Source organism: Pleurodeles waltl, chromosome 3_1 (genome assembly GCF_031143425.1).
Source record: "Pleurodeles waltl isolate 20211129_DDA chromosome 3_1, aPleWal1.hap1.20221129, whole genome shotgun sequence".
Taxonomy (NCBI): domain Eukaryota; kingdom Metazoa; phylum Chordata; class Amphibia; order Caudata; family Salamandridae; genus Pleurodeles; species Pleurodeles waltl.
The window spans coordinates 1,748,337,457-1,748,352,129 of record NC_090440.1 but is presented as its reverse complement, the minus strand read 5'-3'; the positions used below and the strand labels follow the sequence as shown (position 1 = coordinate 1,748,352,129).

At 47.9% G+C, this 14,673-nt stretch overlaps 1 protein-coding gene across 1 annotated transcript in view; it reads left to right on the top strand.

The window, feature by feature from the left end:
* The window catches only part of UNC80 (unc-80 homolog, NALCN channel complex subunit), a 2,774,722-nt gene that overhangs the window by 1,920,285 nt on the left and 839,764 nt on the right, over positions 1-14,673 (top strand). Inside the window, exon 46 of the mRNA XM_069225668.1 lies at positions 3,134-3,230. Within this exon, the coding sequence (XP_069081769.1) occupies positions 3,134-3,230 (97 nt within the window). The remainder of the gene's footprint in view (positions 1-3,133; positions 3,231-14,673) is intronic.

Sequence of the window (14,673 nt, the reverse complement as noted above, 5' to 3'; positions counted from 1 at the left end):
TGTAGGCTCTGCAGGGGGACTTGAAGTTCCAGTGGGCGTAGCATCTGGGGAATCTCTCCGACATGGTCCAGATCTCGGCGGAGACTGCGAAAGACCTGCAGTGGAGGCTTTCGAATCCACATTGGGTCCACAGCAGATCCCTCTCCCTTCCCCAACCAGATCTATCTGTAGTGACCGATGTGTCACTTCTGGGTTGGGGCAGCCACATGGGAGAGGTGGAGATCAGAGGCCTCTAGTCTTCGGCGGAGTCTGGGCTCCATATCAATCTTCTGGAGCTCAGGGGGATCAGGCTGGCGTTGAAAGCATTTCTTACCTCTCTCAAAGGGAAAGTAGTGCAGATGTTCACAGACAATACTACTGCCTTGTGGTACTGCGACAAACAAAGCGGAGTAGGTTCGTGGACCCTTTCTCAAGAGGCCCTACGTCTCTGGACATAGCTGGAACATCAGGTCATTACCCTGGTGGTTAAACATCTGGCGGGTTCTCTCAACGCCAGAGTGGACAACCTCAGCGGTCGATGCACAGCCGATCACAAATGACATCTCCATCCGGCGGTGGCTCAAGGTCTCTTTGAGTAGTGGGGAGAGCCTTGGTTAGATCTGTTTGCCTCCGCGGAGAACGGGCAGTGTTAGCTGTTTTGCGCATTGGAGTTTTCAAGGCGACACTCGCCTGGAGACGCTTTTCGTCTCAAGTGGGACTCCGGCCTCCTTTACTCCTTTCCGCCTATATCACTTCTGCCCAGAGTTCTCAAGAAGATCAGGAACGACCAGGTCCAAGTCATCTTGGTGGCTCTGGACTGGGCATGGAGAGTATGGTATCCAGAGCTATTTAGCCTGGCCATCGATCCTCCACTCAGACTGCCTCTTCGGGCGGATCTTCTGTCACAGCAACAGGGGACGGTTCTTCACCCGAACCTGTCCAAACTCCGCCTTCATGCGTGGAGATTCAGCAGCGACAAAGGACGACTTTTGATCTTCCACCCAAAGTCTGTGATGTTATCTTGGCAACCAGGCGTCCCTCCACCAAAACTGTATATGCCTGTTGTTGACATCAATTTGTGGCATGGTGCACCAACAAATCTGTTGATCCCCTCTCGGCCCCTCTATCCGAGGTTCCTTTTTTCAGTCTTTCCTTAGCCCAGCAGGGCTCTGCTTTGGGCACCCTTAAAGAGTATTTATCTGCCATTTCTACCTTTCTTAGGTTACCTGATGTAGAAGGCTGGCCTGGTTTGTAGTTGGTACATTTGGTACTTACACCTTATACCAGGTACAGTTATCCCATATTAGTGAAATGTAGTAGTGTTCTAGCAGCTTAGGCTGACAGAGGTAGCTATAGCAGAACAGCTTAGGCTGAACTAGCAGACATGCAAAGCTCATGCAATACAAACTTATAGTTACACAGTACTCATACACAAGTAAAGACAATACTTAGTGTTACCAAAAATAAAGGTATTTATTTGGGTGACACAGTACCAAAAATATCTTAGAGACAATACTCCTTGTGGAGGTAAGTATTATACACAATATATACACTAGACACTAAAATTAGACAAGTAAATAGTCATAGAACAATGCAAGCAATAGGAAATGCTATTGATTGCAATGGGAGAAAATAGGTCTAGGGGCTACACAAACCATATACTAAGAAAGTGGAATGCGAATCACAAATTCTCCCCTAGGCAAGTGTAATGTGTGCAGAATCGCTGGGAGAGTAAGACTACAGTAAAGGTAAGGAAATTACCCCACCCCAGAGCCCAGAAAAGCAGAAGTAAAGTGCTGCAAGTTTCCTTAGGACACACTACACCTCGTAATATGGATTATTGCAGTAACCAGTCAAGTCTGCAAACAACAGCTGCTGGATTCCTGGACCTGAAGACCTGCAAAAGAAGTGGACCAAGTCCACAAGTCTAAAGAAGTTCCAGGAAGGACAGGAGCCCCTGCCAACCCAGAAGAGGGTGCAAAAGAAGAGTCCACAGTTAGTCGAAGACTGCAGAAATGCACCGTAGGAAGATGCCAGGGGGTTCCTGCATGATGCAAAGGATGTCCTACGACGTGAAGATCGTTGCAGATCGGATTTCTTGTTGGAAGTCACCAACAAGCCTTGGCTAGGACAAAAGTGCGTTTTGCATCTGCTCTGAGCAGGTGTTAAAAATGCCTAAAAATGGCACAAAGAAATCTTTTAGATTTCTTTGTGCCATTTTTGCGGTCGTCCTAACGGGGGACGCCCCTCTTGCATACATTATGCCTTGCGCAGACATAATGTGGCGCAAGGACTTACAAAATGGCACAGTGATTTTGGCCTCGTTGAGCCACATTAGCGTCATAAAAAATTATGCTAATGTGGCGGAAAGAGACGCTAGGCCCTTTTAAATCTGGGCCTTATTGTTCCAGATGGGCTGCTCCTATTCTTTATAGGAAGAGTTTGGTTGTTAATCTTGTACCATTATGACACATCTGTGATGCTCAAATACATTTATTCATTGCTTCCAACACGAAAGATGAATCAGTGAGAGACTGCCCAAAAGCTTCATGATCATCTTATACCAGAATATCACTCTGAAGATGAGGCAGCAAGGCAAATGGAAGTGCTTTAGTTATATACAAGGTCACTGGAATTATGTGGCAGAGAGAATCAAATTATACAACAGGGTTGACCAATTTATGTGGAAATAAAAGTACAGTTATTCATTTAAAACGCCAATAGCTCTAACTCAAGCAAATGCGAGACATATTGAATTGCAAATGCTTCTTAGTGTTCCAATAGTATACAAACGGCACAGATTATAGCAGTGTTTTGCTTTCTTTGACATCAGCAACTGAAACTATAAAAAGTTTGTTAAAATGACTGAGGGAACAATGCTTTATAGAAGCAGAATGTGAGGTTTTTGTGAAAAGGGGAAAATAGAGGGTTTGTATAGATGCCTTAGGCAGAAGCTCTGTCTTGCCCATCTTGTGTTTTCAAAAAATTTGCATTTTTGGAGAATAATTATTTCCTCACTTCACACACTTTGAAAAAAAGCAAAAGAAATAAACATCAGAAAATGCATAGTTAGACAGAACACAATGTTTCCTTATCTATTTTATCCTCTTGGCACTTCAATAGATTGAGGTTTTTCATTTTCCTTTATTTTCAGATTTTTGTTATGGAAATGAAGATCTGGCCTTTTCTATCAGTGAAAGCATCAAGTTGTGTGTGACGGTAGTGGCATATGCCCCAGAATCGTTCAGAAGGTAAAGTCTATTCTTCTATGATACTCTATGAATCCTTTAATTGATAATTGTTGCCCATTTGCTGAAAAAGGCACAAAAGGGTCAGACATCATCAAAGACAAGGAATAGTATTTGAAGTACAAATGGCTATTAGACAAGGCATAAATATTTACTATACTACTATATTTAGGTCTCCGGCTTCCACAGTGGCAGAATGTTCCAGCTGCAGCTCAGAGTATAGGAGCAATTGTGTAACCTAAATATAAAACAGTTTTAAAGAGGATTCCTCTTTCACTGTATTTTTTGTAACACCAGCCCCTGGATGTTTCTTACATGTTCTGTGGGCTTCTCTTCTACGACGTTTTACGTATTTTCCAAATAAAGCTTTTCTCTGTAGCCACAAGCAGACTCTTCTGGTGGTCATTCTGACCCTGGCGGTCTTTGACCGCCAGGGCGGAGGACCGCGGGAGCACTGCCGACAGGCCGGCGGTGCTCCAATGGGGATTCCGACCGCGGCGGTAAAGCCGCGGTCGGACCGGCACCACTGGCGGGGTCCCGCCAGTGTACCGCGGCCCCATTGAATCCTCCGCGGCGGCGCAGCTTGCTGCACCGCCGCGGGGATTCCGACCCCCCCTACCGCCATCCAGATCCCGGCGGTCGGACCGCCGAGATCCGGATGGCGGTAGGGGGGGTCGCGGGGCCCCTGGGGGCCCCTGCAGTGCCCATGCCACTGGCATGGGCATTGCAGGGGCCCCCGTAAGAGGGCCCCTACATGTATTTCACTGTCTGCTGCGCAGACAGTGAAATACGCGACGGGTGCAACTGCACCCGTCGCACAGCTTCCACTCCGCCGGCTCGATTCCGAGCCGGCTTCATTGTGGAAGCCTCTTTCCCGCTGGGCTGGCTGGCGGTCTGAAGGCGACCGCCCGCCAGCCCAGCGGGAAAGTCAGAATTACCGCCGCGGTCTTTCGACCGCGGAACGGTAACCTGACGGCGGGACTTTGGCGGGCGGCCTCCGCCGCCCGCCAAGGTCAGAATGAGGGCCTCTGTTCTCTGTTTTAATGACTGGCTTCAAAAGATGTTGCTTATTCTAATCTCATTACCCGGACATTGATTCACAAAGTTTGTGGTTGCACAGCTGCCCTCACTTCTCACCTAAGTATGCTGAAGCTGCCTTTGAAGAGCAAATGAGGATCACTTGGGAAGAGGTGCTGCCCTATTGCTGAGGTAGACAAGATGGCACTCGGGAAGGGAAAACCAGTTTGCCAAACTGTTTTTTTAGGGATGTGTAGCTCCATGGTAGCCAAACTACTGAGTTGGGCCATGGAGCTTTGGAAAGGGGTTCTGCCATGGTGGAAGTGGTTAGACTGGTGCATCTTATGGTAGCCAGATGCCCCACTTCACAGGAAGTAGTAATTAGGATAGAAGGAACTTAGTGGCCCCTTGGCTACCAACCACTCCTACCCTGAGGGCATTTTCTTAACATAAATATGGTGACTCTGGCATCCATAACTCAGATCTCGATGGACTAGAGAAGAGGACCGAAGAAGGACTACCTAGCTACACCCTGGAGCTGGCAAAAAGAGGCTGCACCGGTGTGGACTGCAGTTGCTGATTACCATAGGAGAGGTCACTGTGCCTGCTGTGTCCAGCTCATGGAGAAGCCATCTCAGGAACCCAGCTGAAGCAACAGACTCCAAGGGTCAGTTGGCTGACCTCCTGTTCACAGCACAGGGCCTCAACAGCTGAAGAGTTGGTAGCCCAAATCTTCAAGCTGCTGTTTCTCATTGCCGTGCGGCACCCGAGACAAGAACTTTGCATTCAGAGTTGTCCGGCATTTGCTGGACCCAAGAGGGTCATCGAAGTGCAGCTTGGTCACTGTTAGAAATGGGGTCTCTGGTTGGCAGTCAGTTTGCACTCTGTCCAAGCAGGGACCCTCACTCTAGTCAGGGCAATGGAGATACACACTTAGATAATTAGGGTAAGCAGGACCCCCTTGGCAGCTTGGCACACGTAGTCAGGCTTATCTCAAAGGCAATGTGTAAAGTATTTGTAATAGCACACACAGTAATACAGTAAAGACACTACAAAATGGACACCACACCAGTTTAGAAAAATAGCCTATATTTATCTAAATCAAACAAGACCAAAATAACAAAAATCCAACATACACAAGTCAAGATATGAATTTTTAATATAAAAAGATCTTACTCCATAGAAAACAATGGAAATGTTGCTTTTACACAATATACCTGGTTTGTGTAAAAAATAAAGCCGCACGGGCAAGCGTGTGTTGGAAAAGTAATCGATGCGTCAATTCCTTACTCTCAAGTGAGGCTGTGCGTCGTTTCTTCTCCAGTCGGGTAGGCGATACATAGTTTTTCTCTCCTACAAGAGAGCAATGCATTGATTTCCGGACAGGGCACCTCGGATCCGCGCAGGTTCACAATGACTTTGACGCCCAGCAATGTTACGTGAGAAGTCCGGCCGCATGGTGATGGAAAACTTTGCTGCATAGGGTTTGCGTCATTTGCAGCAGCCGCAAGCGGGTGTTGCATAATTTCTCCAGCTGTGATGCAAGTGATGCAACGATTTCCCAGCTGCGATGCAGATGGTGTCTCAAAATCAGCCGCGAGGTGGGTGGAGTGTCATTTTTACAGCTGTGTTGCAGGTGGTGAGTCAAAATTTTTGTTATTCCAGCTTCACCTTTCAAGAGCCCAGTTACTGGATAGGGCACCAGCTGGCAGGGCAGGAGTCTCAGCAGAGAGTCCAGGTTCTGGCAGAGGAAGTCTTTGATGGCCCTGAGACTTCAGATTAGTAGGCCAGCTCAGTCTAAGCCCTTGGAGATTCTTCAAAAGTAGGAATATACCACAAAGTCCAGTCTTTGTCCCCTTCCTCAGGCAGAAGCAGCAACTGCAGTATAGCCTAACAAAGCAAAGTCACAGGCAGGGGCAACACTTCTCCTCAGCTCTTCTCCTTGGCAGAGGTTCCTCTTGGTTCCAGAAGTAAATCTAAAAGTCTTGGGTTTTGGGCTCAATACTTATACACCTTTCTGCCTTTGAAGTTGGCAAACTTCAAATGAAAGTCTCTACTGTTCACAAGATTCTGCCTTGACAAGGCCTGGCTCCGGACTCACACCAGGGGGTTGGAGACTGCATTGTGTGAGGGCAGGCAGAGCCCTCTAGTCCATATGGCTCATCAGGATATCCAGGCTACACCCCACCTTCCTTTGTATCACTGTCTAGTGAAGTTTCACAAACAGCCCAACTGTCAGTCTGACCCAGACAGGGAATACACAAGCAGGCAGAGTCACAGAATGGTTTAAGCAAGAAAATGCCCACTTTCTAAAAGTGGCATTTTCAAACAGACAATTTAAAAAATAAGTTTACCAAAAGATGTATTTTTAAATTGTGAGTTCAGGGACCCCAAACTCCAGATCTCCATCTGCTCCCAAAGGGAAACTGCACTTAAACTTTATTTAAAGGCAGCCCCCATGTTAATCTATGAGAGAGATAGGCCTTGCAACAGTGAAAAACTAATTTGGCAGTATTTCACTGTTAGGACATGTAAAACACATCAGTACATCTTCCACCTTTAACATACACTGCACCCCGCTCATAGGGCTACCTATGGCCTACCTTAGGGGTGCCTTAAATGTATAAAAAGTAAAGGTTTGGGCCTAGCAAGTAGGTACACTTGACAGGTCGAATTGGCAGTGCAAGGCTGCACACGCAAACACTGCAGTGGCAGGTCTGGGACATGTTTACAGGGCTACTTGTGTGGGTGGCACAATCAGTGCTGCAGACCCACTAGTAGCATTTGATTTACATGCCATGGGCACCTCTAGTGCACTTTACTAGGGACTTACTAGTCAATCAGATATGCCAATCAGAGATAAACCAATCACCAATACAATCACCAATACAATTTACACAGAGAGCATATGCACTTTAGCACTGGCTAGCAGTGGTAAAGTTCCCAGAGTCCTACAGCCAACAGAAACTGGTCAGAAAAAATAGGAGGAAGGAGGCAGAAAGTTTAGGAATGACCCTGCAAAAGGGCCAGGCCCAACAGTCACCCAGAAGGCAAGTTATCGCCCATGAAAGGATTTGGCTGTAAATGCAATACTGGGCGAGTGGTAGCCAGTGGTGGCTAGACTTCTGCCAGGAACTGAGGGATGCCGACCTATGTGGCCAGGACCACCTCACCAAGTTTGCGGACCAAGAAGCAGACAAAGGAGGACTCCATCAACTGCATTACATCCACATCATCCTTGAGCATCTTCAGCATCCCAAACCCCTTACAACAGGATGATTTCCACGGGAACCTATAGTAAAGGGATAAAAGTGCCTTGGACTTCCTGAACATTGCTTTTCCCTCCGAGATCACTGTTTTTGGTGACCTTGCCGGTCCCATTGACTGGCTCCCTGCCGGAGTCGGTTGCATAAAGTAACACAAAATAACCACATTGATTCGTACCCATGTTTGTTTTTTTAAAGTTTCAAAGATTCAAATTTGTTGAATTTGCCAACGGGTGTTCTCATTGAAGTAAAAAAGTGCATGTTTACTATAACCTGTAATTATTGTATAATCGGACCCCTCAGCTAGATCTTATTCATTGTGGTGTCTAAAAATACATAAAATGCTGTCTATTTTTATAAATTGGTATTGGATTTCTTGAGTGTCCTGTTAATTTCTTCTGCAGGGGTTTTGATGCTGGTTAAATGCTTTACACTTGTTCCTTATTGTAAGTCTTGCTGCTTAGTGTCACAGCTACCCAGCATTGAGCTAGAGCAGTGGTTCCCACCCTTTTGACTTCTGTGGACCCCCACTTTATCAATACTGGAAACCGGGGACCCCCACTGAATCATTTTTGGAATACAGGGACCCTCCACTGAGTCATACTGAAAGCAGGGGACCTAATCTGTTAAAATTATTAATTTTTCTAAGCAGTTGCGGACCCCCTGTGGAAGCTTCGCGAAACCCCCAGGGGTCCCTGGACCACAGGTTGGGAACCACTGATCTAGAGTGTTTATCAAACAAAACGTTCTGGTCTCAACATGGTTGGTAGGTGTATTACAAACAAAACGTTCTGGTCTCAACATGGTTGGTAGGTGTATTACACAGTGAGGTCGCACAACCACAGCAAATAATACATCCCATTAACTCACAGTACCCAACAACATTTATCACCACGAAACACCACAAACACTTCCATCCACATAGCAGTGAGCATAGGGGTGCTCAAAGCAATTGCCAAAACCTTCTGACCTTTATCTTTTTTTTAAAAAGATTTCTTTATTAGTGTTTTCAGTTTAAGCCAAAGAGGGTACATTTATCATGTGCGAGAAATAACAATTCGAGCAATCAAAAAGAACAACGCTCCCGTGCAACATCATACCATTGTGTAGAGTGTACCTCTAATGCTGGCTTGTTTAATATTTCCCCACATCGGAACTACCCAGAGATCATAAAGCAGTTGCAGGCCGATCAAAAGACATTATATACAGCCTTGACACACGTTTGGCCTATAATGAGCACATATTAATTATTGTTGACTTGGTGTAGTATTAATTGGGGGCTCAGCTCCAGGAGGACCGGGGAGTTATCTGAGTAGGTGGGCACTAAATGTGTGGTTCTTCGCATCAACGACCCAAGCCCTCGACACAGAATCCAGTAATCCAACCTAGACCAGCTAGCATGTACTGCCAAATAGAAGGTCCTTTCTGCCATCTGCGGATGCATTGTTCGCCAGACATCTTACATCTCATGCTCTACCATAATGTTCCGTACATGTTGAGCGGCTACACTGTGGGAGGTAGAGGAGCTATGCATTCTATCGAACCCTGTGTTAAGAGCCAGGTCAAATCTCCTCTACAAAGAATGCACGTGGATCCACTATCTACTATATGGCTCCATAGTCTATCAAAGAAGGAGGGGTCATCAGTTTTTGGACTATAACTGTTAACAGTGGTGAGTGAAAATTGTGCCAACCTACCCCAGATCAAGGTGTAGCACCCCGGAGGATCACTGCAAGCTCCCAGTGGAATATACTGCGGGCCCTTCCGCACCAGCATTGCTGTGCCACAAGCATAGGCGGAATATGTAGCAAATTGTCTGTAGAAAGCCCACTGTCTCACAAATGCAGTGAGTGTTTTACCAAGAAATTGTGTCTCCTGTAACAGAGCGAAGTGTAGGTTGTGCCTATCTAAATAAGCAAGTATGTGTCTTCGCTTGCGGAGGTCCTCCAGGCCTCTAATATTCCATGTGAGGCAATTATTGTGGAGATTTAGGGGCATATTTATACTCCATTTGCTCCGAATTAGCGTCATTTTTGTACTCTAATTTGTTGCAAAACTAGCTCCATATTTATACTTTGGCGCTCGACCCGTCTAGCACCAAATTTATGGAGTTAAAGTCATTTTTTGGACGTGGAGACCTACATTGCCTTAATGAGTGGCAAGGTAGGCGTTCCCGTGCAAAAAATTACTCTATGGCCTTAACGCCATATTTATACTCCTGTGCAAAAATGGTGCACGGGAGGGAGGAGGGGGTAAAAAAAATGGTGCAAAGCTTGCTTTGCCCCATTTTTTAACACCTGTGTCAGGGCAGGCGTTAGGGGACCTGTGGGCCTATTCCCATCGTGGAACACAATGGAATAAGCCCACAGGTGCCCTCCCCAGGCCCCAGGGACACCGCCACCCACAGCAGAGGGACAGCGGAAGATGGAGGACCCCATCCCAGGTAAGTACAGGTAAGTATCTTTTTTTTTTAAGTGCCACATGGGGCCCTGAAATGGGCCCCATACATGGCACAGGGTGCAGTGGCCATGCCCAGGGGACTCTGGTCCCCTGTACTGGCCATTGGAGTGGTGGGCATGACTCCTGTCTTTTCTAAGTCAGGAGTCATGTGATATGGATGATTTTGAGTCAGAAAATTACTCTAGGCAGGTTAGAGTAATTTTTTTTACTCTAACCTGCCTGTCATTTTTTGGTGCAAAACCCCCTTCTTCCATACCACCAGCCCCACCCTACTAATGTCATTTTTTTTACGCTAGCCTACTCTTTGCACCGGCTTGCACCATTCCATAAATATGGTGCCTGGTTGGTGCACAGAAATGGTGCAAGTCGGTGCTAAACTTTTTGGTGCAAAACTGCGTTAGTGCAGTTTTGCACCAAAAAGTATAAATCAGGGCCTTAGTCACTAGCCTTCATGACTTCAGTGTTTGTTAGCTCTGAAAAAGGATCATATTGTCTGCTTATAAAACAATGTGAAAAAGTACAGTGACATTATACTTAGCCAGGGTGGCAACACCAATGTTGGAAGACAAACAAATCAATCCCCTTTCTACTTGCCTCCCACACTGGCAGCCCAATCACACCAGGAATATTGCTCCCATCAAAACCCCCAAAACTAAAGACAAATCAATAACATCAGCGTCCATAGTCGAAAAAGGGCGGGGACATTGAGCCATGGTAATACACAGTTGTAAACCAAAGGCATGAAGAATAGAAGTGAGAAAAGGAGAAAAGTGTAATAAGCGATCAAAAGTAATCAGAGCGAAGGAGGAGGTCATGCTAAATGTATATAGCATAGGGATAGTGTAGTACCAGGTTGGTACTTGGGGAAGTTACCCCAAGACAGCAGAAGACAGTTGTATAGCTGAAAGATAGATACTTCCAAGTAACAAAATCAGGGGTATCCTTCTGAAGGGTCACCAAGAGAGCCATGCGATACCACCTCACCGAGGCAAGGTTGCCTGGGCAACATCACTAACTGCCCCAAATTACTCAGAAAGCACCCCATCAGGAATCTCAAAAGCGACATGTGTGGTGAGATGCAACAAACACTCTTCAGTATTAGAGTGTCAACTACGCATGGAACTATGTTGATAGGCTTAGATTGGTTCCTGGACATTCTGCAATCTTGCACAGTCAAGTCAGGTGGCATAGGAAAGGTTGCTGACAAATTAAGTTAGTTGTTCCATTAGATCCCATGCTATCATTGTTCTGACACGGGAGAGGAGGGTCTGGCCTGAGGTGTCTCTTGGTCTGCCGGGAAGGCCCACGTGGCATTCTGTTTCATAAATTCTCACGACTGTTGCGGGGAGGTGAAGATATAGGCCCTCATTACAACATTGGCGGTAAAAGCCGGCTACCGCCGTGCAGAAGACCACCAACACACCGCCGCGGAAAACCACCACAGCGATTATGACCCACATTTCGGAATCCGCCAAAATTCAGACACCCACACAAGTCCGCCACACCAAAGGTCAGTGATAAACTGGCGATAACAAAACCTCCACCGTCACGCCAACAGAAATACGCCCACACTATCACGACACACGAATCCACGCGACGGTCTTTCAACCGCGGTATTCCATTGGTGGTACACACCTCCGCACTCAAAATACACACACTTTTACAAAACACAGCCACATTGGACAATTCCAAATACACACACCTGATACACATACACACACCACTCCCACACACCCTTTACAATATAAAACACACACCCACATCACCCACAAACCCCTACGACAAAAAATCTTGAAAGAAGGCCAGAGAGAGACATCACCAGCAAGAACAACAGCATCCACAGGCACACAACACCATCACCCACACAACTTCCACGCACCTCACACAACACACCACTACATATCACCACACTTATCACCACACACTCCACCCCACACATCACCTACACCACCCCATGGCACGGCAAAGACACCCCAGGTTCTCGGAGGAGGCGCTCAGGGTCATGGTGGAGGAAATCGTCCGGGTAGAGCCACAGTTATTCGAAGCACAGATGCAGCACACATCCATAGCTAGGAATATGGAGCTATGGCGCAGAATAGTGGACAGGGTCAACGCAGTGGGACAGCACCCAAGAAATCGGGAGGACATCAGGAAGAGGTGGAATGACCTACGGGGGAAGGTGCGTTCCGTGGTCTCAAGACACCACCTGGCGGTTCAGCGGACTGGCGGCGACCCCCACCTCCTCACCCACAACTAACAACATGGGAGGAGCAGGTCTTGGCAATTCTGCATCCTGAGGGCCTCGCAGGAGTAGGTGGAGGAATGGACTCTGGTAAGACAAAGCTTTACTATTACATCCCCCACCCTACCTGCATGCTATCACCCTCACCCTCACCCCGAGCACCCCAACTCCTCACATATGTCCCAACATCACAACCCACACATCCCAACATCAAGCCCTGCATGCAACAACAAAGCATGGACACCCATCACCAAAGCATGCCCACTGCACATACCCATACACCCCCCTAAACCATCATCACACAAGGTCCCACATAGGAATGCTAGCACTAGGGTACACGGTCACCCACCCAGTGCACACCATTACACACACAGATTTAATAAACATCCTTTTATACCCCTGCAGGACCCCTACCCAAAGTCACCGGACAGGAGGGTCCACACATGTCCACACCACCAACAGAAGAGGCCCACAGTGATGACAGCACCTCTGTCCAACTGGATCTAGATGACCAGCCCGGACCATCGTGGACCTCTGGACAGTCGGTTCCCCTCACACAGGCACAGGCCACCACAGACCTTCCCCCCTCTGGAAACACCAGCACAGCACCCACCCAGCTGGCCCATACCTCAGTTCCCAGGACACGTCAATCAGCTGTGTGTCCACCACTACAGGGAACCCAGGATAACCCACCACCCCAACAACAACAGGGACCTGGGGGCAGTGGTAGTGGGCACACGGTCCAGGGGACGGAGGCCCAGGAACACAGGGGAACTGGGAGGGCAGCTGTGCGACAGGGGGCGGACAGGCCAAGGGAACCCACTCTCCACGAGGCCCTCTCCTCCATCATGTTTCAGGAGACCCAGCGCATGCAGGAGGAACAGTATTTGAGCTTCAGGGAGGAACTCAGAACCATCAGCTCCACCCTGGGCACCATCGTAGGGGTGCTGAAGGAAGTACTCAACACCAGGAGGAACACTGTGGCACTCCAAGGGGCCCCTGACACTAGCATGGACGATGAACTGCCCACCACCTCCGCCGGCGCTAGTGGACAGGACGCCCCGCCACAGGACCACCACACCAGCACCCCACCAACCCTGCAGAGGGAGAACCACCTTGCAAACGGTCCCTGAGATCCAGGACAAAGACAGAGAACGATGCCAAGACCCCCACCAAGAAATGAGACCACCCTGATTGTTATCCTACTGTCCTACTTTGTCACCCTGTCCATATTTAAACTGCCCCAGCTCCACTTCCTAAGCCCATATGGGCAATGCACCTGTGAGACTAATAGACTGGACTCTGCCATGGACACTCCTCCGCCATCACCCCTCACCATTTCACTACCCCCTCCAATATTGAGCATTTAAATAAACACACCTAAAGCACAAAATGATCTGGAGTCTGTCTGTGATTTCGAAATAGTGTATTAGCAATTACAGTGACAAAATGTTTTTGAAATAGTAATGTCAACATACCTATGTCACACAGCTCTAGTCCATGAGGAATCTAAGCAGATGTCACACAGTGGGACCCACATCTGTGAAATCATAAGGGAAAGTGAAAACTCAGTGACCATACACTGGGTGAAAACAACAGACAGGAGAGAGGTAGTAGTGTCTAAGTACATGTAGTAGGCAGGTTTGTATTCCTACCTGTGTCTCATTGGAAATATTGCAGGATCACTGAGTCCCTGTTGTGCATGCCTTCTTCCTCTGCTTCCTCCTCATCACTGTCCACAGGCTCCACAGCTGCAACAACACCGCCATCTGGACCATCCTCCTGCAGAAGAGGCACCTGGCGTCGCAAAGCCAAGTTATGAAGCATACAGCAGGCCACGATGATCTGGCACACCTTCTTTGGTGAGCAGAATAGGGATCCACCTGTCATATGGAGGCACCTGAACCTGGGCCTTCAGGAGGCCGAAGGTCTGCTCGCTCACCCTCTTAGTTCGCCCATGGGCCTCATTGTAGCGTTCCTCTGCCCATGTCCTGGGATTCCTCACTGGGGTCAGTAGCCATGGCAGGTTGGGGTAACCAGAGTCACCTGCAAATGGCGAGGGGCAACTGTTAGACACACACTAACCTGGAGGGATAACCCCAGACCCAGACAGCCATTCCCACTGACTTGCTTCCAGGTGCTCACCTAATAGCCACAAAGGGTGCCTCTGGAGTTGACCCATCACATAAGGGACGCTGCTATTCGGCAGCATGTAGGCGTCATGCACTGAGCCAGGGAATATGGCATTCACATGGGAGATGTACTGGTCTGCCAAACACACCATCTGTACATTCATAGAATGATAACTCTTCCGGTTTCTGTACACCTGTTCACTCCTGTGGGGGGGGGGGTTACCAAAGCCACATGGGTCCCATCAATGGCACCTATGATGTTGGGGATATGTCCCAGGGCATAGAAATCACCTTTCACTGTAGGCAAATCCTCCACCTGAGGGAAAATG